A 24,528-nucleotide genomic window follows, 5' to 3' on the forward strand; every position below is an offset into this window, starting at 1 on the left:
AAAAAGCGAAACATCAGGAGTGGACCATAGCGTTCATTGAATATTCTTCGTGTAGGCACGAGTTTGGCTTTGCAGACTAGGGTTTCGGGATGAGCATCTGGAATCGAGGAAGACAAATGATCGCCTAGGGTTTCTAGATGGCACAAATTGAGAAAATCATGTAAAGATGTGACGATATTGAGAGTGAAGGAGATCGAAAAGAAGGCTGTGACTATAGACTGAGCCAAATCCAAGAGAGCTCTGAACCAAACACATTAAGAGTAGGGCTTTCGATGCACATTTAACACAAAAGCTTCCGCAAACGCTAAGTCGAATTGATATTACCACTCTCCTTTCTCTTTTGCAATATTCCATTTCACAGTGCAGAAGAGAGTGCTAATAACAATTTTTGCGGAGAGAGCAAGCAGCAGTTTCCTGCACTATTGCTATAACAATCTTTATGGAGCTTTAGGATAATGACGTGAGTCATCTTGTAATTTCAAAACTACTTGGTATGGCCACCTCATCTTTCGTGACATATTTATTGGATAACGAGGACTAACTTCCCTCACCTAGCAAAACAAATCTATAAATAACTGACCAATTAACTCCCAGAGCTTTTGTAAGATTTAGCCCCCAACGGCCACGATTCTCTCATGGAACACCGTCGAAATATTATCTGTCAGTCTAGTACCTCAACTGCGCGAACTTTTAGAGTTCCACCCAATTCAAATTTCAGTCCTAATCATCTCCTAAAACGAAGGGATTCATTTACCTGAAATACCCTCACAAATGGATATGGGTTCGTCCTGGTTAGTCCTGATATGCAAGGGTATTTTGGGCAGTTAACGTTTTAAAATTTAGTCAGAGGATAAACACATCATTACTCTTCTAATCCAATTTTAGGAGTTATTATTTTATTAATTTTCTTTCCCGTTAATCAGCGATATATATATATATATATGAATAATTTGCTAAATTACCTCAACATATTTGATAAGCATTGCGCTTGCACGGTGTTGTAGAAGCCAAGTTCCAGTGTCTTTCTCACGCTTTCTGGGTTTGCTGTGTGAGTCCTCTTGGTGTTATCTATACGCTTTTTTCTTCTCTTTCTTTCCTTTTCCTTATTTTCCTCAAAAAACTTTTAGTGCAATTGATAGTTTCTATACCAATTTTTACTGTTTCTTGGGGTCCTTTTGATCGCCGATTTTGGTACTAACCCATTATTCAATTTGGGACTTCTTAAAATGTAATTTATTTGTTTGATGACTGATGCTTAATGGTTGATGATTCTTTGATGGTCGTTCGGTCACTTTCCCTGTATGTTGCAGAAGTGTTATGCATGAGATGCGAAACATGAAGACGGAGGGAATTTTGCTGTTTGTTCTCTGTTTAACTGCGGTCTCTCTTTTAGTGGTAAAGTAGCTTGCTTTTACGAGAAAAAAAAGATATATTTGTTAAATAACCTGTTATTGTAGTAGTAATTGTTCACTGATAATGTCTCTTTTGTCAATAAGTAATTCTTTTGTATGCAGCTTGCTGCTCCACAAACATGTCCTTCCGAGTTCGTCGAGCAGTGTGGTGCATCAAACGAGTGGGAAGGGGAATTCTTCCCCGGGATTTCCGAGATTAAGTATGAGGTAAATAGGGCTATTTTCAATAATGATCTTCTTTCGTCCTGGTGCAAAGTGTCGTAGATTTGATTAATTTTGATCTAAACTCGCATACCAATAGAGCAAAAGAAGATTTTTTTTGTGAAAACTTTATTGGTTTTTTCCCCTTCCTCTCTGTTGGTTTTACTTGATAGTACTTGTTGGAAGGTATTGTCTTAAGCCAGTCGATTCTATTACTTGGGCATATTGTTAGGGGACATTGTTTTTGTTTTCTTTTTTCATCTTTGTATTATGATATCTGCTTAAGTTTGCAAAAATCTCGTGAATTTCTAATTTGATTTCAGGGTCCTACTAGCAAGAATCCACTTGCATTCAAATGGTATAATGCAGACGAGGAGATTCTTGGGAAGAAAATGAAGGTTGCTAAGTTCTTTTTTCCATATAGAATTTATCATGCCAAAGTTGGTGATATTAACTTATGTCTTTGGACGGCTGCAGGATTGGTTTAGATTCAGTGTTGCATTTTGGCACACATTCCGTGGCAATGGAGGTGATCCGTTTGGTGCGCCTACAAAGTTTTGGCCATGGGAAGATGGTACAAATTCGTTGGCTATCGCGAAAAGAAGAAGTAAGATTGATAAATAAGACACACGATGTCCTCTCAATCCTTACCAATTTAATTTATGAGAAAATCTAATATCCTTCTGTTTTTATGGAAACAAAAGTGAGAGCCAACTTTGAGTTCCTAGAGAAGCTTGGAGTTGATTTGTGGTGTTTCCATGACAGGGACATCGCCCCAGATGGCAGAACTCTTGAGGTGAGCCAATCTTATACGGTTACACAAAATTTTATTAAAAGATACAATTGTTAGAGTGTAATTTCTAAATAGCATTTAACAGAAGTAACACGGGAGAAAGGGGTTTCTTTTGGCACTTTAGATTGTTTGACAGCAAAACTCTTCACTGAGAAGCTGCCCCCAAATACCCCTACCTCCACATGATTGCCCTCATTTTTTTTTCTACCATAATTTTTCCCCTCTGAATCAGCTCATGGTTATTGTCTACCTGTTGCAGGAAACTAACAAAAATCTGGATGAAGTTGTTGCCCTTGCCAAAGAGCTTCAGGTAACTTTTTTTTTTTATTTCATAAATGCTTAAATGTCAGATTAAAGTTTAAAGAATCATATGATGACCTTTCAGTTTTCATGGTGTCCCCTTAGGCTCATATAGATTATAAAGTGTAAGTGATTTCCTAGAAGTGAGAAAGCAATGACATTATTTCCGCATTTACTTGCAGTTTATTGTTTAAAAAAGTTATCCTAATGAATATTATTAGGTATACAAGTGGATTTAGTGTAATGTATAGTCCAACCTCAACAATCCACAATGGTTTGGCAAAAAAGCAAACATTTTGCCATGTTTTGAACTTTTTGCTTGCAAGGAAATCCCTTCCGAAGGTTAGACATGGACCATACTCATGTTTAAAGGCCTTAATATCCTTATGAAGTCATCTTATTTATTTATCTACATTTTTGCCATTGTTGTCTTGTCGAACACAACTTGCATGGTTAGACATGGAGGAACTCATGTTTAAAGAGTCCCTGGCATCATTTGATTGTTATGTTATTTGGTCATCTGCATTTGGCATTGTTTCTTGGAGAGCACAAAATGCTTGTATGTCAAACTTGTTTGAGTTTGGTATCATGTTTTCAGAAAATTCTTAGAGTCATTTTGAGTGAGAGCTATTGGGGTGTCCTATACTTCCTCTCACTTATTTATATGTCCTACAGGGAACCAAAATCCATCCCTTGTGGGGTACAGCTCAGTTATTTTTGCATCCTCGTTACATGCATGGTGGTGCAACTAGGTACTGTATAATTTCTTAGATGAATCCAAGTCATCTTTGTTCATGGGTTGACTACTCTTTTGGTGCTTGAACTTCAGCCCTGAAGTAGCAGTATATGCATATGCTGCAGCTCAAGTGAAGAAAGCCATAGAGGTGGGGTACCGTGTGCCATTACTGTTAAGAAGAAAAAGAATAGTGTGTGCCGCTGATTGTCATATGGATTGATATTAGATTTTCATTTATCTTCCCACACAACAGGTGACACATTATTTAGGAGGTGAAAATTATGTGTTTTGGGGCGGTCGCGAGGGCTATCAGTCTCTATTGAACACGGATATGGGAAGAGAACTTGACCATTTGGTATGTTCAATGTAATCACTTGTATATCTGGCTTATACAATTAATAAATTCTTGAGTTTATAATCCTTTGTTATTTATGTGCAGGCAAGGTTTCTTGAGGGTGCTGTTGCTTACAAGAAGAAGATTGGATTCAACGGTATCTTTTTTTCATTGTTTACTCGTTTCTCATTGAATGTCTTTGTTAATTTTTCGTAGCCACTTAAATTTTTTACATTGAGAAGATCTTAATGGCAAGTATTTGTACTTTTTTTTCAGGGACCTTTTTGATTGAACCCAAGCCTCAGGAACCTACCAAGCACCAGTATGAATTTCAGTCAAGTTTTTGAATTATCGCTGTGGTTTACAATGCCTTGAAATTCTTACTTGTGAACGACTTTTCAGGTATGATTGGGATGCTGCAACATCAGCTAACTTCTTGAGAAAGTATGGCCTTATAGGTGAGGAATCATAATTTCTGTTATCATGTTTGACTTGTCTTGGCTGTCCATTTTGCTTTACACTTTAGATTACAATCAGATGTGAAAGCACTTGTCTTTCTTGTTTGAAATTTATTAATTATTTTATATATTTGTGCTTATTTATTACCTGAGCTATATCCAACTGTAACTTCACTTGCTTATCTTAACTTGTCATATTTTAGTTATCTTTGAAATTAGCTTATCATTATTTGTTCCATACACACAAATCCTTTGTTGGTGTTTTGTTCAAGTGGATAAGATTTCGACTATGCCTGTAGAACTGCTTAGTACTGTTGAAATATTGGATTAGAATTGAGAGCCTTGCAGTCTAAGGTGAATGCACCTTTTCAGCAGTTATCTGCAATGGATCCTTAATAGCATTAGCAATTCAGTGAATTTTAAAGAAATTCCGCATGGGTCATGGTTCCTTATGGACCCTATTATATGTTTGTTCTAATCCTTTCCCACATTTTGTGCTTCAGGAGAATTCAAACTTAACATTGAATGCAACCACGCCACTCTATCTGGTCACACGTATGCCATATCTTTGAATTTCAAGCACTTCGTTTTTTTTCCTTGTTCAAGGCTTGAAGCAAATATCTTTCAAGAAATTAATATATTGCTTTTTCCAACCAAATTTCCGTTCCTTCTTTGCAGATGCCATCATGAGCTGGAAACTGCTAGACTGAATGGTTTACTGGGAAATATTGATGCAAACAGCGGTGACGCTCAGACTGGTATAGAAAAGATACCAGGCTTGAACTTTTGGAAAAATTAGCTTCCTCTAGTTCTGTTTGAAACTTGGTATCAAGCTATATCCAAATTCCAACTTTTAATATATATATGTCTTGTCATTACTACAGGTTGGGATACAGATCAGTTTCTAACAGATGTTGGAGAGGCAACTATGATTATGCTGAGTGTGATTAAAAATGTGAGTAGAACTTCCATTTTTATTTTGAAATTGTCATAATGCCAAATTGCCTGTGGATTTCATAAGGTGGCCAAAATATTATTGTCCTTTGCAGGGTGGACTTGCACCAGGAGGCTTCAACTTTGATGCTAAACTGTCAGCATTTTTCTTTCTTAGTGATATCATCTTTTCTTCTTTTGTTCAACATTCTTATTTTTTATGGACATTTGGGCAACCTTATTAACATCTATGATATTACAGGCGAAGAGAGAGCACAGATGTTGAGGATTTATTCATTTCTCACATTATTGGAATGGATACAATGGCCCGTGGATTACGAAATGCTGCGAAGCTTATTGAGGTTAATACTTTTATTCTTAACATTTTCAGCAAACATTTGAAGTTTACATGATAATTTTTATTATCTCCTCTCATGATATTGATATTAAATGGATTGAAAAATTGAAGGATGGATCCTTGGCTGACCTTGTACGCAAGAGATACAGCAGTTGGGATTCAGAAATTGGGGCAAAAATAGAGGTAATATATCTCCATGTCCAATATATTTTCTTTGGCTGCTTATTTTTGTTACATCCTTTGGCCAATTTTAACTCGGTGACATTTCAATAGGCTGGTAAGGCAGACTTTGAAATGCTTGAGAAGAAAGTAATGGAATGGGGTGAACCCAAAGTTCCTTCTGGCAAGCAGGTAATGTATCGAAGTTCCTTGTGCATTTCCATCACTTTTCTTTATCAGTTCCTTGAAATTCTTCTTCCCTGAGAAGGTACCATGAATGTCAGAAATGATTTTTTCCCATTCATTTTCCATTTTTTGATTCTTGTCCTTACACAAAAGCTTAAAACAACCCAAAGACGAAAAGAAACTTAAAACATTTTGCGACTGTAACATGAACTGAATCCGGGGTATTCTTTTCTTCTTTGAGATGTTGCAGGAACTTGCAGAGATGATTTTCCAATCTGCATTATAGATGACAGTATCTAGCACCAGATCCAAGTTTCTGAATCTGCAATGTAGGAATCTTTTCAAAGTTCCACAAATAAGAATTAAGAATAAGATATACGAGCATCATAAGTTAGAATTATAGTTGTTGCCATATGTATCCTGCAAGTGCAAACGACTTGACTAGCTGGGTTAGGCTCCTCCGACTTTGAACTTGTTCTGTTGGTATTGGTATATATAAACATATTTATCTTTTCTTATGATAAAAAAGCAATTTTGATGTCCTCTCTGTGATCAAAGACACAACAAATTTTAAATAATTTTTTTGAGATTTCATGCGAATGCAAAACTTTTGAGTATTTTACTTGGCCCTGGATCATTATCTCAAGATTTGCAATAACTTCTGGAGCAGTATTTCTGTAGAAAAGTTTATTCATCTCATATGTGTTAGATTTTAAGGGTTTATGTTAGAGGTTAAGTACATAATAGGTCCTTTTACTATCTAAAAATGTACAAATAAATCTCTCTATTTTTTTCATTTAAATTAGTTTTTAATTAAATTTAGAATAAGGTAATCCAAATATTAGCAAACAGACGTGCGTGAATGTGTATGCACATATGTATATATAATATTTAAAGAAAATTGTTTGTACAAGATAATCAGGTATGTATAAATTTAAATTAAATTTTATATCAATTTTTAAATTATTTTAATCAAACATATAACTTTATTTTTGTTTTATTTTTTAAATAATTTCAGCATAAATCATTTTCATTGAACACAGAATTTTTCAATTTTCTTTAATGTGATAAAATTTTTTTAAAATATTTATGTTAAATATTAAATAATTTTTTATTAAAAATATTTTTAATTAAAATTTTATTTTAATAATAATTTTAAAATTTATCTTAATAATTACACAAATACCTACTAATAATTTCGTGTCACATTAGCATGTTTTTTAGGTTGCGGCAGATTTTACTTGTTTTTAATACATTAAATGAACGTAATGACTAAAATAAGAAATCTATAAAATAATAAGTTATAAATTAAATTGAAAGATCTTGATATGAAAATATTTCGCTTGAATTTTACATATATTTGGATGACTTTTAAGATGGTTTATTAATCTATGGTATTGTATGGTAATGATAAAATTATATCATATTTTAAAAAATTATGTATTAATGTATAGTAATAATAATTATTTTTGTTTGGATTAAAAATATGTTGTAACGACCTTGAAAATTCCAAAGGAAATAAATTATAAATTTAGTGCGGAAGCGAAATAAATAGTTAAGATTTACATTCTTTACACAATAACCGAAAGTACAAAATGAGATTTAAGGGAATAACCCTTCTAAAAGAACAATTAATAACCAAATAAGTAAATTAAAAGTAAACAAACTGAACATCCTACTCGTAATTCTCTTGTGGATCGAGTTTTGGATCCTGATCATCTTGATCTGAAATGGTTAATGAAAGAGTGAGGTACACTGCCCCAGTAAGAATATCACGCTACTCACCGATACATAAATGAAAGTTGGTAGAAATCATAAAAACAACTAATGGAGATCTTAATTAAGCAAATTCGTTTATTATAAATAAAATCATTTACCATTTACTTACCGTAGCGAGATTTTTAAAAACAACCTATAGAGTTAATAACATAATACATATCATAATTTCATATACAATCGGTTGGAACATCAATTTTCTCTTTTATCAGTCTATTGGTATCCATGGGGGTCCATAGAGATGTCCCTACAACACGTGAACCCTTTCTTTTAATATTTTCTATTAACGGACCGTCCTCATACCCTGTCCGATATAAGTGTCAAATTAGCAAACCTCAATACTTCGTCTGGTATGAGGGTGAAACGGGTCGTCCCCATACCCCGTGCAGTATGAGTGTCAAATTACTAAATCTCGATACCCCGTCTGGTATGAGGTGACATTCACGGTAGGGTTCCCTATGTATCCGGTCTGTCCACCATCTCTCAAGATATCCAGTAAGGCTGTTGTTTCATCCATCCACTAAATCAAACAATTTTTCGTTTACCTTTAATTTTCAGTTTTTCAATTCAACCGTGATTCCATAAAACAAACAAAAAATGCATCAAAAGAATACAATCACATTCCAGTTTTCTAATTCAATTGTAATCTCATAAGGCAAACAATACATGCATTCAAACTATAAAATCAATCAATCAGGTATTATCATGCATTCAAACTGTAAAATCAATCAACAGTGAATAACTTCTGGTTCTGACTCCATTAGTAACTTGTAATTAATTATGGATACTTTCTAAATTATACAAAATACCGTATTATTATTATTAATTAAATTTTAATTCCATAATAGAGAATAAGTTGAGTGATTTTTACTCAAATTGATGTTTGAAATACTAAACTTTTGACTGTGCCTATTGGCGGTCTCTGAGTTTCTTGAATTTTTCTTCAGGGATTAAAACGCACTTCAAGTACATAAAAATATCCCAAAAAATTCAAAATCAACGTTAAGAACCCTTTTTGGCCAATTCTGGATCTCCGACATGGCGGCGGCATCGCCACCCGCAGCGGCAGTTTGTCTCGAGTCGGTTGTTTTTGGCCGATTTTTTATCAATCCATGCGAAAAAATACGTTAAGGGACCTCAGTTGGCCGAAAAAAGTTAAAAAATCAAAACTTAACGCCGGCGGAGTTCTCTAGTACGGTAGCTTCGCCAGCTCACCTTCGTGGTTCGGTGTTTTGCTTCGGTCAACCTGTAGAGAAGGAAACAGTGATTATAATGGTGGAAGAATTACGCAAAACAGAAATTGGAAAGGGCCTCATCGGAAGTGTTTTTTTGTATTTTTCTACGGCGGTGCCGCCGGGCTTTGCACATGATTTTCTGCCAATCTGCCGGTTATTTTGCTCCGATTTGGCCATAGGGTGTTTAAAATCAAATTTCGAGCAAAGAAATTTTTTTTACCTCTTTTGGCGGTCGGAAGTGATTCCGATGCGGCGGGGGCTTTGCGACTTCCTTCCCAGCGGCTGGCTCTTCTTCTCCAGCAGGGGTGTCTAGCGGCTAGGGTTAGGGTTTGGTGTGAAGAAAGTTATTTATATCTGTCCCATTTTAATCTAAACTATCCATTATGTTTGATCCGAACCGTCCGATTGCGATTAAATAAGGAGTAAATCTGGACCGTCCATCGCGATTTGATCTGGACCGTCCGATCGCATTTAAAAGAAAATGAATCTGGACCGTTCATCGCGTTTAATCATGATCGTCCGATTGCATCTGAGGAGGGAACGGATTCGGACCATCCGTGCACGCAGAAACGAACCTTGACCGTCCGATCGCGGGCACACGGATCGCCAGTATGGCCTCCCATATGGCATTGCGTCAGCGACCCTTGTCACGCGGCGTGCTCCGGTTCGTCGGGGCTACTGATTGGGCATCCTACGTGGCACAATTTTCTTAAATTGTATTTCGACCTCAGTTTCCGAATTTTTTTAAAAAAATACCCCTAGAACCTAAATTTTCACTGTTTTTTCCCAAAATTATTTTCAATTTAATCCTCCATTTAATTTCCTTCATTTTTACATTAAATAAAAATTAAAAATTAAAAAATTATATTTATTTATTAATTTTAATTACAATTAAAATTAATTAGGACATTACAACTCTCTCATCTTAAAAGAAATTTGGTCCTTCAAATTTGTCTGTCTCTCATTTAATCAAACAGTCGGGGATATTGAACTTTGAAGTCTGATTCTAGCTCCCATGTAGCCTCTCTTGGTGTGTGATTTTGTCATAGAACCTTAACAAAGGGAATTTTCTGATTGCGGAGTACTCTACTCTTTCGGTCCATAATATCGACTGATACTTTCTCATAGGACAGATCATCCTGGAGTGAAAGAGACTCGTGAGCTAAGACATGAGAGGGGTTCAGGTTGTACTTGTGTAGCATAGACACATAAAACACATTATGGACCCTGGAAAGTTCTGGATGCAGTGTCAGTCTGTAGGCGGCGGTACCAATTCTGTTTAAGATTTCAAATGACTCAACAAACTGGGAGTTTAGTTTCCCCCTCTTGCCAAACCTACCTATTGATTCTCTTGAAATGAGTGACCTTAAGGAACACCTGATTACATTTCTCAAATTTCAAATCCCTCCTCTAGATGTCGGCATAACTCTTTTGTCTGCTTTGAGCCGTCTGAATGTTCTTCCTTATCTTAAATATTTTGGCTGTAGTCTCCTCTACGAGATTTGGACCGAACAGTTTTCTATCACCCACTTCTTCCCAACATATTGACGATCTATATGGGCAGCCATACAATGTCTCGTACGGAGTCATATCAATACTTGCTTGGTACTTGTTGTTGTAGGCGAACTTTATTAGGGGTAGATGATAATCCCAATGGCCCCCAAAGTCAAGAACACAAGCTCGGAGCATATCCTCAAGTGTGCGGATTGTCCTTTCTGACTGTACATCGGTTTGAGGGTGGAATATAATACTAAAGGACAGTTTCGTTTTCATGGCTTGCTGAAAACTAGACCAGAATCGAGAAGTGAACCTGAGATTCCTATCAAACACTACTGTCACTAGCACTCCATGTAATCTGACTATCTCTCGGATATACATTCTTACTAACTTGTCCAAGAGATCAATCATCTTGATGACTAAGAAGTGAAAAGACTTGGTAAACTGGTCAACAATTACCCAGATGTCATCGTGTTCTGAGCGTGCTCTAGAAAATCTTTTCACAAAATTCATTGTGATATGTTCTCACTTCCACTCCGGGATTGGTAATGGCTGAAGTAGCCCGCTTGGGCGTTGATGATCTGCATTGACCTGCTGACATATCAAACACTTAAAAACAAAGTCAGTCACATATCTTTTAATCCTCTTCCACCAAAATCGATATTACATACTTTGATATATCTTAGTGCTTCTGGAATGCATGACAAACTTTGAGCTATGGGCCTCTGTTATGATGTTCCTTTTTAACTCACTGTCACCTAAAACGCACACTCTGTCCTGAAATCTAAGCAACTCATCGACAGAGACTCAAAATTCTAAATTAATTCCCTGTTCTACATTTTTCTTGAGGACTGCTAAGGTGGAATCGGCGGACTAAGCTTCCTTTATTTTTTTTATCAACTCAGGTTGAACAGTCAGGTGGGCCAACCATGTGACTCTCTTCAGGTTCTGAAGTCGTATCTATTGTACGACTCCTATTACCCAGCATTATAAAACCATCAAGTGAGCTAATATACCTGCACTTTTCCTGCTGAATACGTTGGCTACCACGTTGCCCTTACCCGGGTGATATAAGATGTTCCAATTATAGTCCTTGAGGAGTTCTATCCATATTCTTTAACGTATGTTGAGATCTTTTTGAGTGAATATGTGTTTTAAGCTCTTATGGTCGGTATAGATCTGAAAGGTCTCCTCATATAAATAATGGCGTCAAGTTTTCAAGGTGTGGATAATTGCAGCAAATTCTAAATCATGGGTGGGATAGTTTTTCTCATGACTCTTCAACTGTCTAGACCTATAGATTATGACTTTTTCATACTGCATTAGAACACAACCCAACCCTAGGTAGAAGGTATCACTATAAACTATATATCCACCCGATCCATTTGACAAGGTCAACACAGGTGCAATAGTCAACCATTTATTTAGTTCTGAAAAATTTCTTTCACAGTTCTCGTTCCACTCAAACTTGACGTTCTTCTTTGTGAGCTGAGTCAAATGAGCAGTTAGGATAGAAAATCCTTTTACAAACCTGCGGTAATAATCTGTCATCTCCAAAAAGCTATGAATTTTCTTGATTGAGGTCAATTTTTCCCAGCCGAACATTGCTTCAACTTTTTCGGGGTTCACTGACACTCTATCCTTTGATATGATGTGCCCTAGAAATGTAGTCTGTTTAAGTAAAAACCTACACTTACTCAACTTTGCATACAACTTCTTCTCTCTAAGAACCGGCAAAATCTGAGTCAGATGGTGAGCGTGTTCCTCTCTGTTTTTTGAGTAAACCAAGATATCATCGATGAATACAATAACGAACTGATCCAAGAATTGCCTGAAAACCCTGTTTATCAAGTTCTTGAAGATGGATGGAGTGTTGGTTAGTCCAAATGAGATGACCAGGAACTCATACTATCCCTACTTGGTTCGAAAGGCTATTTTGGGAATGTTTTCTGCATTGATCTTTACCTGATAGTAACTTAAACGCGGGTCTATTTTAGAGAAGACCTAAACATCCCGCAACTGATAAAAAAGGTCATCGATCCTGTGAAGGGGGTATTTGTTCTTGATCGTGACCCTATTCAGGCTTGTGTAGTTAATACATAACCTCAACGTCTCATCCCCATTTCTTGCAAATGTGACTCCAACACCCCAATGGGACACACTATTTTCGGATGAATCCACTGTTCTGCAATTCATTGATATGTTTTATCAGTTTCTCTATCTCAACACGACTCATGCGGTAAGGAGCAACCGAAATAGGCTGGGTATCTGGCTGAATGTCTATGGTGAATTCGACTTCTCTGTCCACTAGTAGTCCAGACAGTTCATCCAAGAACACATCTAGAAAGTCTCGAACTACTTAAATCTCTCAAATACAAATTTCTTTCTTGGATTTACCTAGTTAGAGAAAACAGCCGGGTTAAAACACTTGATAATAAAAAAATTTGTCATGAGGGAACAAATGTTAAAAAATTTTATTAATTTGTAAATGACTCTTCATTAGGAGGGTTGAATACAACTTTTTTATGAAAATAATATACGATGGCGTGATACGTCACTAACCAGTTATTTTAAAATTACATCAAAGTTCCCGTGTCAATTTCTATTAGGTCCACACTCAATTTTCTATCTACTATATCTATGACACAAGCTCTGTATATAACCTCCCCTACTAGTGTCCTACTCCCAAGAGTAGACACAAATAACACAGAATCAAGTCTTTCAGGTAATACATATAATTTTGATGCAAAAATATGTGAAACAAATGAATATGAGGCACCAATATCAATCAAAACATGTGCAAGATGACTACAGGTAGTGTATGTATCTTGTACCACGTTCAGGTTGGCTTCTGTATCTTGCTGAGTGAGGTTGTAAGCCTTCCCTGAATAGGAGATCTAGCCTGATTATGTTTTCTCGGGTATTTCCTTGCATAATGTTGGGCACTATCATATATGCAGAAAGTTTTGTTGAGGTGATAGCAAGGTCAGTCCTCATGATCCTTGCCACAGTGTTGACAGGTCCTACCGTGTCCTGTTGTTGGAATCTGAAGGGGAGCCTGAGTCATCGGTCTGGGTCTCTTGTTCTGTTGAGCATGTGCAGTAGGTGCTGGTATGGAGTATGGAGCCGAGGCTTGAGGTTCCTTACTGCTAGAGGGAAAATGCAAATATTCCTCTTCACTAACTGTACCTTGGCCAGAACAGCCGAGTAAGTACTGAGCTCGAACACATACAACTGCTGTTTGATGTCAGGACGGAGACCCCACTCGAACTTTCTTACCTTCCTACCTTCATCCATCCTGCTCTCAGGGAAATACCGATCCAACTCTAGGAACTTTTAAGCATATTTTGATACAATCATGTCCCCCTGGACCAAATGTGCAAACTCCATCTCCTTCAGATGTTGAAGATGTTCTAGAAGGTACTCTGTATGAAAGACCATAAGGAATTATTCTCAAGTGACTGGAACAGGCATGGTGGCCTGCTTGAGTTGCCACAAGCGGTCTGCATCTCCCACCAGCATGTAGGCAGTAAGGATGACTCTCTATTCGGGAATCACCCTAAGAGTCGTGAATGCCTTTTCTGTCTCAGCTAATCAATACTCGACCTCTTCAAATGAGGATCCCCTTCTAAAAGTAGATGAGTTTAGTCTTTTATACCTCTTAATGTAGCTAGGGTCCATCATGGAAGGAACTGGGTCTCGTGGAAGAGGGACTGGATTATGCTGAGGATGGACTGGATGGCTCTACATTGGTACTAGATGATACGGTAGAGGCATCGAATTGTACTGTAGTGGTGCCGGGTGATACGGTTGTAGAATCGAGTCATACTTTGGTGGTGCCAGGTGATACTGTGGCTGGGGCACCAGATCATACTGTGGTGGTGCCAAGTGGTACTGTGGAGGAGCAATGTCGTACCGGGATGGCTCAAGATCCTCTCGCTGTAGGAGTGGCTCAACCTGTGGCAGCAAAGGAAGGTCAGGTAGCTCCCTCATTTCCTCTCGGATCTGCTGGGCAGCGATGAGTCTCTCCAGCATCTCAAATAACTGGTCAACATCCTCTCGAAGCGAATCCTCCCGGGCTGCTCGGTTTAGTAGGGGTCTTTACACATATTATAATTTTATATGCAATTGGTTGGAACAACAGTTTTCTTTTTTATCAACCTACTAGTATCCATGGAAGTCCATAGGGATATCCCCACTACGCGTGAACCCTTTCCTTTAACATTTTCAATTAACGGAACGTCCCCATGCCCCATCCGATATGAGGGTCAAATTACCAAATTTCGATACCCCATCCAGTATGAGAGTGAAACGGACTGTCCCTATACCCCGTCCGGTATGAGGGTAAAATGGACTAATCCCCATACCCTGTCTGGTATGAACACCAAATTACCAAATCTCGATACCCCGTCTGGTATGAGGCAACTTTCACGGTAGGATTTCCTATGTATCCAGTCTGTCTACCATCTCTCAGGATATCCATTAAGGTTGTCATCTCATCAATTCACTAAATCAAATAATTTTTTGTTTACCTTTAATTTTTAGTTTTTCAATTCAACTGTGATCCCATAAAACAAACAAAACATGCATCAAAGGAATACAATCGCATCTCAATTTTCCAATTCAACTGTAATCCCATAAGTTAAGCAATACATGCATTCAAACTATAAAATCAATCAATCAGGTATTATCATGCATTTAAACTGTAAAATCAATCAACTGGACTAACAGTGAATAACTTTCAGTTCTGACTCCATTAGTAATCTGTAATTAATTATGAATATTTTTTAAATTACACAAAATACTGTATTATTATTATTATTAATTAGACTTCAATTCCATAACAGAGAACAAGGTGAAGGATTCTTACTCAAATTGATATTTGAAATGCTAAACTTTTGACTGCGCCTACTGGCGGTCCCCAAGTTCCTTAAATTTTTTTTCTGGGATTAAAATGCGCTTCAAGTACCTAAAAATATCCTAAAAAATCTAAAATCAGCGTTAGGAATCCTTTTTGGCCAATTTCAAAACTCTGGCACGACGGCTCCGCCGTGCTCCGGCGATGGTGGTTTGGCTCGAGTCGGTTGTTTTCGGCCGAATTTGGCTGGTTTTGTACCAATTCCTGCGAGAAAACACGTTAAGGGGTCTCGGTTGGTCGGAAAAAGTAAAAAACTGAAACTTACCTGCGGCGGGGTTCTCCAGTGCGACGTCTCTGTCGGCTCACCTTCACGATTGGGTGTTTTGCTTCAGTCAACCTGTAGAGAAAGAAACAATGATTACAATGGTGGATGAATTACGCATAATGGGAATCAGGAAAGGTCTCATCGGAAGCCTTTTTTGTATTTTTCCACAGCAACCGTCATGCTTTACCAGCGGTTTTGGGTCAATCCACCGATCATTTTACTCTAATTTGGTTATGGAGGTGTTTAAAATCAAATTTCAAGCAAATGAGAAATTTTTTTACCTCTTTTGGCAGTTGTAAGTGACTCCGGCGCGACGGCAGGCGACAGGCAGCTTCCTTCCTAGTGGCTGGCTCTTCTTCTCCGACGGGGGTGTCTGGGGGCTAGGGTTAGAGTTTGGTGTGAAGAGAGTTATTTATATTCGTTCCCTTTTAATATGGACCGTCCATCGCGTTTGATCTGAATCATCCGATCGTGATTAAATAAAGAGTGAATCTAAACCGTCTATCGCGATTTGATTTGGACCGTCTGATCGCATTTAAATGGGAAGTGGATGTAGACCTTTCGTCGCATTTAATCGTGGTCGTCCGATCGCGTCTAATGAGCGAACGGATCTGGACCGTCCGTGCACACGGGAACAAATTTGGACCGTCCGATTGCGGGCATGCAGATCGCCAGCGTGGCCTCCCGCGTGGCACCGTATCAGCGCCCCTTGCCACGCAGCACGCTCCGGTTCGTCGGAGCTGCTGACTAGGCGTCCTACGTGATACAATTTTCCTAAATTGCGTTTTGATTTTCAGTTTTAAATTTTTCTTTCAAGAATACTCCGAGAACCTAAATTTTCACTTATTTTTTCTCAAAATTGTTTTCAATTTCATCATCTATTTAATTTTCTTCATTTTTACATTAAACAAGAATTAAAAAATTAAAAAATTATATTTATTCATTAATTTTAATTACAATTAAAATTAATTAGGGCATTACATATGGTATAATTATATATTTAGTCAAATTACTTATTTTATCCCTATATGTAATAATAAATAAAAAATAAAAAGATGAAAAATATAATAATTAAATATATTATATATATGTACATGTATAATTAAATACACATATATAAGTGCATATATAATTAAATAAAATGATAGTATAAATATAAATAACAAAAAATAGTAAAATATAAATAAAAAACTATCATCAAAATCATATAAAACTACCGATTCAATTATTTGAAAAAATAAAAAAAATAGTAGTTTTGACAACCATGGAACAACCATAAAAGACTTATATTATGTATCTGAAAAAGTAAACAAACAAAATAAAACTATGAAATTATTATATCATACATTAATAAATTATCATTTAAATATATTATAAAAATATTTTATATCATTATTAGTTAGTATGTCTCATAATATACATATATATATTACAAAAATATTTTTTACCTTGACCTTGTTAAAATGAATTATAGTTAAAATAAATAAAATTTTGCTATTCATATGATTAAATTTTTTATAATACTGGATACAAATTTAAAATTTTAACAAATTGAAGTGACACAGGAAAAATATATATATATGAAAGCTTAAATAATATATTACATGAATTAAAGGTCATGGAATTAAAATATAAAATAAAAAGCTCATAGATTAAAAAGACATATTTAAGTCCATATATTTATCATACCACAAATTTTATATCTAGTTTTTTAATGAAAATTTTATATATTTAAAAAGATGATTTTGTATAAATATTAACTATTCCAAACAATATTTAAATTATTAATTAAATAGAATTAGTACCCCGAGAAGCAACAGACGTACAATTAAATAAAATTATAAGTAAAAATTATGGCTAAAATATCATGATTCATTATGCACACGGTACAGCTCCACGTACGGAGTATGACGAAGAAGAGAGCTGGGAGCGCGCGAAACATCAGGAATGGTCCATGGCATCTGTTGACGAGTTTGGCTAGAGGCATGAGATAGGTTTTGCAAGCGATGGCTTCGGGATGAGCATCTGGGATTGAGGAAGACTGAAAGTACGGCTGGGATTGCAAGCATTGGGCCTATAAAGGATCTCCAATGGTTTTTAGACGGGTCAGATTGAGAAAATCGGATAAACACGATTTTTAAATTATATTAAGAAGATAAGCACTCCATTACTCCGCTAATCCAGTTTTAGAAGTTATTTTTCTATTTTATTTCTTTCCTGTAAATCAGCTCTATATAATCTTATAAGCATTGTGAATTCACGGCTGTTTTAGAAGTCTACTTCCATTGTCTCTCTCACGCTTTCTAGGTTTGCCGAGTGAGTTTTTTTGGTTTTATCAATACTTTATCTTCTTCTTCTTTCTTTTTACTTACTTTCTCTGAGTTTTGGGGTTTCCTTAATGGTGTTATGAGCCAATGATTCATTTCCGGGACTTCGTTAATATGCAATATATGTGTTTGATGATTGATGCTTAAGGTTGATGATCGTTTGTTCATCTCATCGTGTATGTTGCAGAGGTGTTACGAATGAGATGCGAAACATGAAGACGGAAGGAGTTTTGTTGTTTGTTCTCTGTTTAAGTGCCTTCTCCCTTTTAGTGGTAAAGCAGCTCACCTTTATTTATTCTGATAAATAATTGTTCACTGACCACGTCTCTTTTGCTAATCAATAATTGTTTTGTTGCAGCTTGCTGCTCCACCAACATGTCCTTCCGATTTCGCGGGGCAATGTGGTGCATCAGATGAATGGGAAGGGGAATTCTTCCCTGGAGTTTCCAAGATTAAATATGAGGTAAATTAGGCTATTTTGAATGACAATTTTCTTTCTTCCTGGTGCAAAATGTGGTAAAGTTGTTAATTTTGATTTAAATTTTATAAACCAATGGAGCAAAACAAGATCTTTTTGTGAAAACTCTGTAAGTGTTTTTTTCTCTTCGGTTCTATTCGTTTTACACAACAGTGCCTGTAAGGAGGTATTGCCTTAAGGCAGTAGATCCTATTACTTTTCGGCCATATTTATTGTAAATGGAGATTGTTTTTGTTTTCTTTTTCCATTTTTGTACGATCATGTATTCTTAAGTATGTAAGAAAGTCTCCTTAATTTCTAATTTAATTCAGGGTCCTGCTAGCAAGAATCCACTTGCATTCAAATGGTACAATGCGGACGAGGAGATTCTTGGGAAGAAAATGAAGGTTGGTTAAATTCTTTCTTCAGTATAGAATTTATCGTGTGCAAGTTGGTGACATTAACTTATGTGTCTTTGGACGGCCACAGGATTGGTTTAGATTCAGTATTGCATTTTGGCACACATTCCGTGGCAATGGAGGTGATCCGTTTGGTTCACCTACAAAGTTTTGGCCATGGGAAGATGGTACCAATTCATTGTCTATGGCCAAAAGAAGAAGTAAGCTTGATAAATAAGATACACAATGTCCTCCCATTTGTTCTTAATATTAATTTATGAAAAATTCTAATATCTTTCTGTTTTGATGGAAACAACAGTGAGAGCCAACTTTGAGTTCCTAGAGAAGCTTGGAGTTGATTTGTGGTGTTTCCATGACCGGGACATAGCTCCAGATGGCAAAACTCTTGAGGTAAGCAGTCTTACAAGGTTACAAAATTCACTTGGTTGGGTTTAGTTAGCATGCAAACTAAAATGGGGTTCTTTTTGGCACTTAAGACTGTCTAAAAGCAAACCTCTTAATTGAGAAGCTGCCACCAAATGCCCCCTAGTTTGTGCCCAATGGCCCTAATTTTTCTTCCGCCATCTTTTTGCCTGCTGAATCAGTTCCATGCTTGTTGCCTACTTGTTGCAGGAAACAAACAAGAATCTGGATGAAGTGGTTGCCCTTGCCAAAGAGCTTCAGGTAACTTTTTTTTGTATTAATGCTCAACAGTTAGAATATGTTTAAAATCTACATGATGACCTTTTGTTTTCATTTTCTTGCTGGTATCCCCTTAGGCTCAGATAAATCACATTGCAAAGTCTAAATAATTTCCTAAAGTGAGAAAGCAATGACATGGCCTCCACATTTACTTGCAGGTTATTGTTTAAAAAAGAATATCCTAATGAATATTATTGGCTAAATGAGTGATTTAGTATAGGTTATAGTCCAACCTCAATAGTCCACACATTGGTTTGACAAAACAGCAAACAATTTGTCATGTCTTGAACTTCTCGTTTACAAGGAACTCCCATCCCAAGGATAAAGATGGACCATACTCATTTTTGAAGGAAGTCCATAATATCTTTTTGAAGTGATGTTATTTTGTTATCTGCATTTGGCATTGTTGTCTTGGCAAACAAAACATGGGTGGTTAGACATGAAGCTACTCATGTCCAAAGGGACTCCCTGACACTATGAGCACAATATGCATGGATGTTACATTCAAGTTCAGTATCATGTTTGGAAGAGTCTTACAGTCATTTCAGTTCTCACTTCCAGTAAGAGCTATCGGGGTGTACTATACTTCCTCACATATTACCTTTATGTCCATACAGGGAACCAACATCCATCCCTTATGGGGAACGGCTCAGTTATTTTTGCATCCTCGTTACATGCATGGGGGTGCAACTAGGTACTGTATTAATTTCTTTGATTAAATGCAAGTAATCCTGTTGTGGTTTACTGTGTTAATTTCTTTTGGCATTTGACATCAGCCCTGAAGTAGCTGTATATGCGTATGCTGCAGCTCAAGTGAAGAAAGCTATAGAGGTGGGTTACTGTGTGCCATTAATCTTAGGAAGAAAATGAATAGTGTGTGCTTATGGTTGTTGTTTCCATTCATATTATCTACCGTTCTCATTGATATTCTCTTGTGACAGGTGACACATTATTTAGGAGGTGAAAATTATGTGTTTTGGGGCGGTCGTGAGGGTTATCAGTCTCTATTGAACACAGATATGGGAAGAGAACTTGACCATTTGGTATGTTCAACATAATCACTTGTATAATCTGGTTTATACAATTAATAAATTCTTGAGTTTATAATCCTTTGTTATTTATGTGCAGGCAAGGTTTCTTGAGGGTGCTGTTGCTTACAAGAAGAAGATTGGATTCAACGGTATCTTGTTTTCATTGTTTACTCGTTTCTCATTGAATGTCTTTGTTAATTTTTCCTAGCCAATTTAATTTTTAACATTGAGAAGATCTTAATGGCAAGTATTTCTACTTTTTTTCCAGGGACCTTTTTGATTGAACCCAAGCCTCAGGAACCTACCAAGCACCAGTATGAATTTCAGTCAAGTTTTTGAATTATCATTGTGGGTTTACAATGCCTTCAAATTCTTACTTGTGAACAATTTTTCAGGTATGATTGGGATGCTGCAACATCAGCTAACTTTTTGAGAAAGTATGGCCTTATAGGTGAGAAATCATAATTTCTCTTATCGTGTTTGACTTATCTTGGCTGTTCGTTTTTCTTTACACTTATAGAGTACAATCAGATGTAAAAACACTTGTCTTTCTTGTTCAAAATTTATTAATTATTTCTTATATCTGTGCTTAATTTACCTAAGCTACCTCCAACTGTGACTTCACTTGCATATCTACTCTTCGAAATTAGCTTATCATTATTTGTTCCATACACACGAATCCTTTGTTGGTGTTTTGTTCAAGTGGATAAGATTTCGACTATGCCTGTACAACTGCTTAGTACTGTTGAAATATTGGATTAGAATTGACAGCCTTGCAGTATAAGGTGAATACACCTTTTCAGCAGTTATCTGCAATGGATCCTTAATAGCATTAGCAATTCAGTGAATTTTAAAGAAATTCCACATGTGTTATGGTTCCTTATGGACCCTGTTATATGTTTGTTCTAATCCTTTCCCACATTTTGTGCTTCAGGAGAATTCAAACTTAACATTGAATGCAACCACGCCACTCTATCTGGTCACACGTATGACATATCCTTGAATCTTAAGCACTTTGTTTTTTTTTTTCTTTTCTTTTTTTGCTTGTTCAAGGCTTGAAGCAGAAATCCTTCAAGAAACTAATGTGTTGCTTGTTCCAACCAAACTTCTGTTCCTTCTTTGCAGATGCCATCATGAGCTTGAAACTGCAAGATTGAATGGTTTACTGGGAAATATTGATGCAAACAGCGGTGATGCTCAGACTGGTATTGAAAAGTTACAAGGCTTGAACTTTTGAAAAAATTAGCTTGCTCTAGCTCTGTTTAAATCTTGGTATGAAGCTATATCGAAATTCCAAGTTTTAATATATAGATGTCTCGTCATTACTGCAGGTTGGGATACAGATCAGTTTCTAACAGATATTGGAGAGGCAACTATGATTATGCTGAGTGTGATTAAAAACGTGAGTAGAACTTTATTTTTATTTTAAAATTGTAATAATGTCCAATTGCACGTGGATTTCTTAAGGTGGCCAAAATTTTGTCCTTTGCAGGGTGGACTTGCACCAGGAGGCTTCAACTTTGATGCTAAACTGTCAGAATTTTTCTTTTCTTAGTGATATCATATTTTCTTCTTTTCTTCGACTTTCTTATTTTTTATAAACATTTAATTAACCTTATTAACATCTATGATATTTCAGGCGGAGAGAGAGCACAGATGTTGAGGATTTATTCATTTCTCACATTATTGGAATGGATACAATGGCCCGTGGATTACGAAATGCTGCGAAGCTGATTGAGGTTAAGTACTAATATATTTGAAAATTTCAGCAACCATTTAAATTTTACATGATAGCTTTATAGTCACTTCTCATGATATTGATATTAAATCGATTGGAAAATTGAAGGATGGATCCTTGGCTGAGCTTGTTCGCAAGAGATATAGCAGTTGGGATACAGAACTTGGGGCAGAAATTGAAGTAATATATTTTCATTTCAAATAAAGTTTATTTTGCTTAATATTTTAGTTACATTCTTCTGCCAATTTAACTCGTCTGACATTTCAACAGGCTGGTAAGGCAGACTATGACATGCTTGAGAAGAAAGTAATGGAATGGGGTGAACCCAAAGTTCCTTCTGCCAAACAGGTAATATATCAAAGTTCCTCAAGCATCTCCATCACTTCCCTTTATCAGTTCATTGAGAACTTACCAGGATACATTTTTTTCCCCTTTTTCCATATTTTTGCAACTTAAAACAGTCAGCAAGTGTGACATGAATTGAAACTTGATGTTGCAGGAACTTGCAGAGATGATTTTCCAATCTGCATTATAGATGCCGGTATCTAGCTCCAGATTCAAGGTTCTGAAGCACGCAGCATTCTGAATATTTTAGATGTTCTACTAATAATAATAATAGATACAAGTGGTTATAGGTTCAAATTAGGCTAATATTTGTTGGCATTTTTTACCTTCAAGTACAATTGGCTAGACTAGTTGAGTTTGGTTTCTTCCACATTGAACTATTATGTTGGAATCTTTTCGTTATATGATAAAACAGCAAACGATTTTGGTATCCCTCGTTGATCGAAGACCATACATTATTTTCGAGTTCTTCTTTCCAACACATTGAAATATTTTGATGTACAACAGTAGTATTTTTAACTTAGAAGGTTCAATAAATGTAACAAGTGGAAGATAAATCTAAATGAAAAACTTTCAAGTAATTTACTTCAATAAAAAAGTTTTATTAATGTCCGTTCGATTATTAATTTTTAGCAGCTTAATAAATTATTATCACATCAATAAAAACATTAATTAATATAAATTATGATACCTTTAAAATATATTATTATCTAAATATGATTTTTCGTTTATATTTTAATCTTTGCCTTTTAAGAATACCTACTATTCAACATTTTAAAACTTTAGTTTAGTTGTTTTTTTATTTTATTCTATTAAAGTTAACATTGTTAAATTTATTACCATGATATGCAATTAAATTTTTGTATTATGTCACGAGCATATAACAACATTAGCTAATTATTCTACGTATTAAATTAGGAATAAAGTGTTTGATTAAAATATATGTTAACATTAAAACTATTAAAAAGGTATGAAAATAGAATAAGGCAAAGTAAAATAATTATAGATATTAAAATAAAATAACATAAAATAGATAGAAAAGCCAATGTAATTTATATATAAATACATAATATTATATATTATATATAATTTTTTTTGGTATGTATATTATAATACAACATTATATATAATATGTATGTACATATACATATATATATATATCATCATATATTTGTGTATATAATATATATAATATTTATTAGATAATTAATTGAAAATTTGGATTTGAAACTTTATTTGTATAATAATATTAACAAAAAAATTAATTAAATTTTGGTTGCAAATTACCTTTTAAATACATAAAGTGTACCTTAAAAACTGCAGTCAAATATCTACTTAACAGAGAATTTAAATAAACACAAAAACTATAACATCCACTTAATAGACAATTTCAGTAAATATTATAATATTTGAGAATAAGTCGAATAATTCTGACTTGATTTACAAAGCTTGAAGTTTTTTTTTATTAATTAAATAAAATTTGAATCAAACAATAGCCCAAATTGAAAAAATTTCATCAAAATTAGGTGATTTATTTTTCTTATTTTAATTAAATAAAATCTGTACCAAACAAAACCTTACGAAATGGACGAGAATTACATCAATAGTTAGACAATTAATCTGAATATTGAATTAATAAAATATTTTTTTTTCTTTCAAGAATATAACAGATTGTTGAATCGAGATAATTCAATTTAGTGTATTTATTTCATAAACTTAAGTTTTCTATTTAATTATAAGATAAATTTAACTACAATTTACAATCTATTCAAATTAAGCTTATACTATTGGTTTACATCATCTAGATATAAGATAGAAATTAAAATTATAATTAGATAATATTAATGAACTTTAAATTATTATATTAATAAAAATAACTGCTTATTTAGATTAAAGTTTATATTAACTCTCTAGCTTGAATTTTTATTAAAATCAGAATATTTAATTAAAACATATATTGAAATTGATT

The 24,528-nt window shown here is 35.2% G+C and overlaps 2 protein-coding genes across 12 annotated transcripts; both read left to right on the plus strand.

Moving 5' to 3' along the window:
• The first annotated feature begins 350 nt into the window (after nt 1–350).
• On the plus strand, nt 351–6,413 carry LOC110811088 (xylose isomerase). Of its 9 annotated transcripts, none has more exons than XM_022037464.2 (21): nt 351–491; nt 1,311–1,395; nt 1,515–1,619; nt 1,937–2,011; nt 2,091–2,220; nt 2,318–2,409; nt 2,666–2,716; nt 3,382–3,458; nt 3,536–3,590; nt 3,696–3,797; nt 3,882–3,933; nt 4,053–4,098; nt 4,179–4,234; nt 4,738–4,789; nt 4,913–4,992; nt 5,119–5,189; nt 5,284–5,324; nt 5,430–5,529; nt 5,637–5,708; nt 5,799–5,876; nt 6,121–6,413. In XM_022037464.2, the coding sequence occupies exons 2-21, from the start codon at nt 1,318–1,320 to the stop codon at nt 6,154–6,156; spliced, it is 1,449 nt and encodes a 482-aa protein (XP_021893156.1). In that variant the 5' UTR covers nt 351–491; nt 1,311–1,317; the 3' UTR covers nt 6,157–6,413. The 9 variants fall into 9 exon arrangements, with proteins under 9 accessions (XP_021893156.1, XP_021893159.1, XP_021893158.1 ...); XM_022037467.2 differs by having other exon boundaries at nt 473–491; nt 1,497–1,619; XM_022037466.2 differs by lacking the exon at nt 351–491 and adding an exon at nt 891–1,048 and having other exon boundaries at nt 1,497–1,619.
• Nucleotides 6,414–17,533: 11,120 nt separating this feature from the next.
• On the plus strand, nt 17,534–22,989 carry LOC110812717 (xylose isomerase family protein). Of its 3 annotated transcripts, none has more exons than XM_022039551.2 (21): nt 17,534–17,666; nt 18,076–18,160; nt 18,247–18,351; nt 18,678–18,752; nt 18,835–18,964; nt 19,063–19,154; nt 19,377–19,427; nt 20,063–20,139; nt 20,222–20,276; nt 20,387–20,488; nt 20,574–20,625; nt 20,745–20,790; nt 20,872–20,927; nt 21,411–21,462; nt 21,602–21,681; nt 21,808–21,878; nt 21,969–22,009; nt 22,116–22,215; nt 22,323–22,394; nt 22,485–22,562; nt 22,714–22,989. In XM_022039551.2, the coding sequence occupies exons 2-21, from the start codon at nt 18,092–18,094 to the stop codon at nt 22,747–22,749; spliced, it is 1,440 nt and encodes a 479-aa protein (XP_021895243.1). In that variant the 5' UTR covers nt 17,534–17,666; nt 18,076–18,091; the 3' UTR covers nt 22,750–22,989. The 3 variants fall into 3 exon arrangements, with proteins under 3 accessions (XP_021895243.1, XP_021895242.1, XP_021895241.1); XM_022039550.2 differs by lacking the exon at nt 17,534–17,666 and adding an exon at nt 17,739–17,877; XM_022039549.2 differs by lacking the exon at nt 17,534–17,666 and having other exon boundaries at nt 17,893–18,160.
• The last annotated feature ends 1,539 nt before the right edge of the window (nt 22,990–24,528 follow it).

Source organism: Carica papaya, chromosome 7 (assembly GCF_054855325.1).
Source record: "Carica papaya isolate Zhongbai chromosome 7, ASM5485532v1, whole genome shotgun sequence".
Lineage (NCBI taxonomy): Eukaryota > Viridiplantae > Streptophyta > Magnoliopsida > Brassicales > Caricaceae > Carica > Carica papaya.

Bases quoted from the DNA above. Each gene is read 5' to 3' on its own strand.
- LOC110812717 (XM_022039549.2), top strand. From the start codon at position 18,041: ATGATCGTTTGTTCATCTCATCGTGTATGTTGCAGAGGTGTTACGAAT. The intron at 21,463-21,601 runs GTATGACATATC...CCTTCTTTGCAG, and splicing joins GCCACTCTATCTGGTCACAC to ATGCCATCATGAGCTTGAAA. The intron at 22,395-22,484 runs GTAATATATTTT...ACATTTCAACAG, and splicing joins AACTTGGGGCAGAAATTGAA to GCTGGTAAGGCAGACTATGA.
- LOC110811088 (XM_022037464.2), top strand. From the start codon at position 1,318: ATGCATGAGATGCGAAACATGAAGACGGAGGGAATTTTGCTGTTTGTT. The intron at 2,410-2,665 runs GTGAGCCAATCT...TACCTGTTGCAG, and splicing joins CAGATGGCAGAACTCTTGAG to GAAACTAACAAAAATCTGGA. The intron at 4,235-4,737 runs GTGAGGAATCAT...TTTGTGCTTCAG, and splicing joins GAGAAAGTATGGCCTTATAG to GAGAATTCAAACTTAACATT.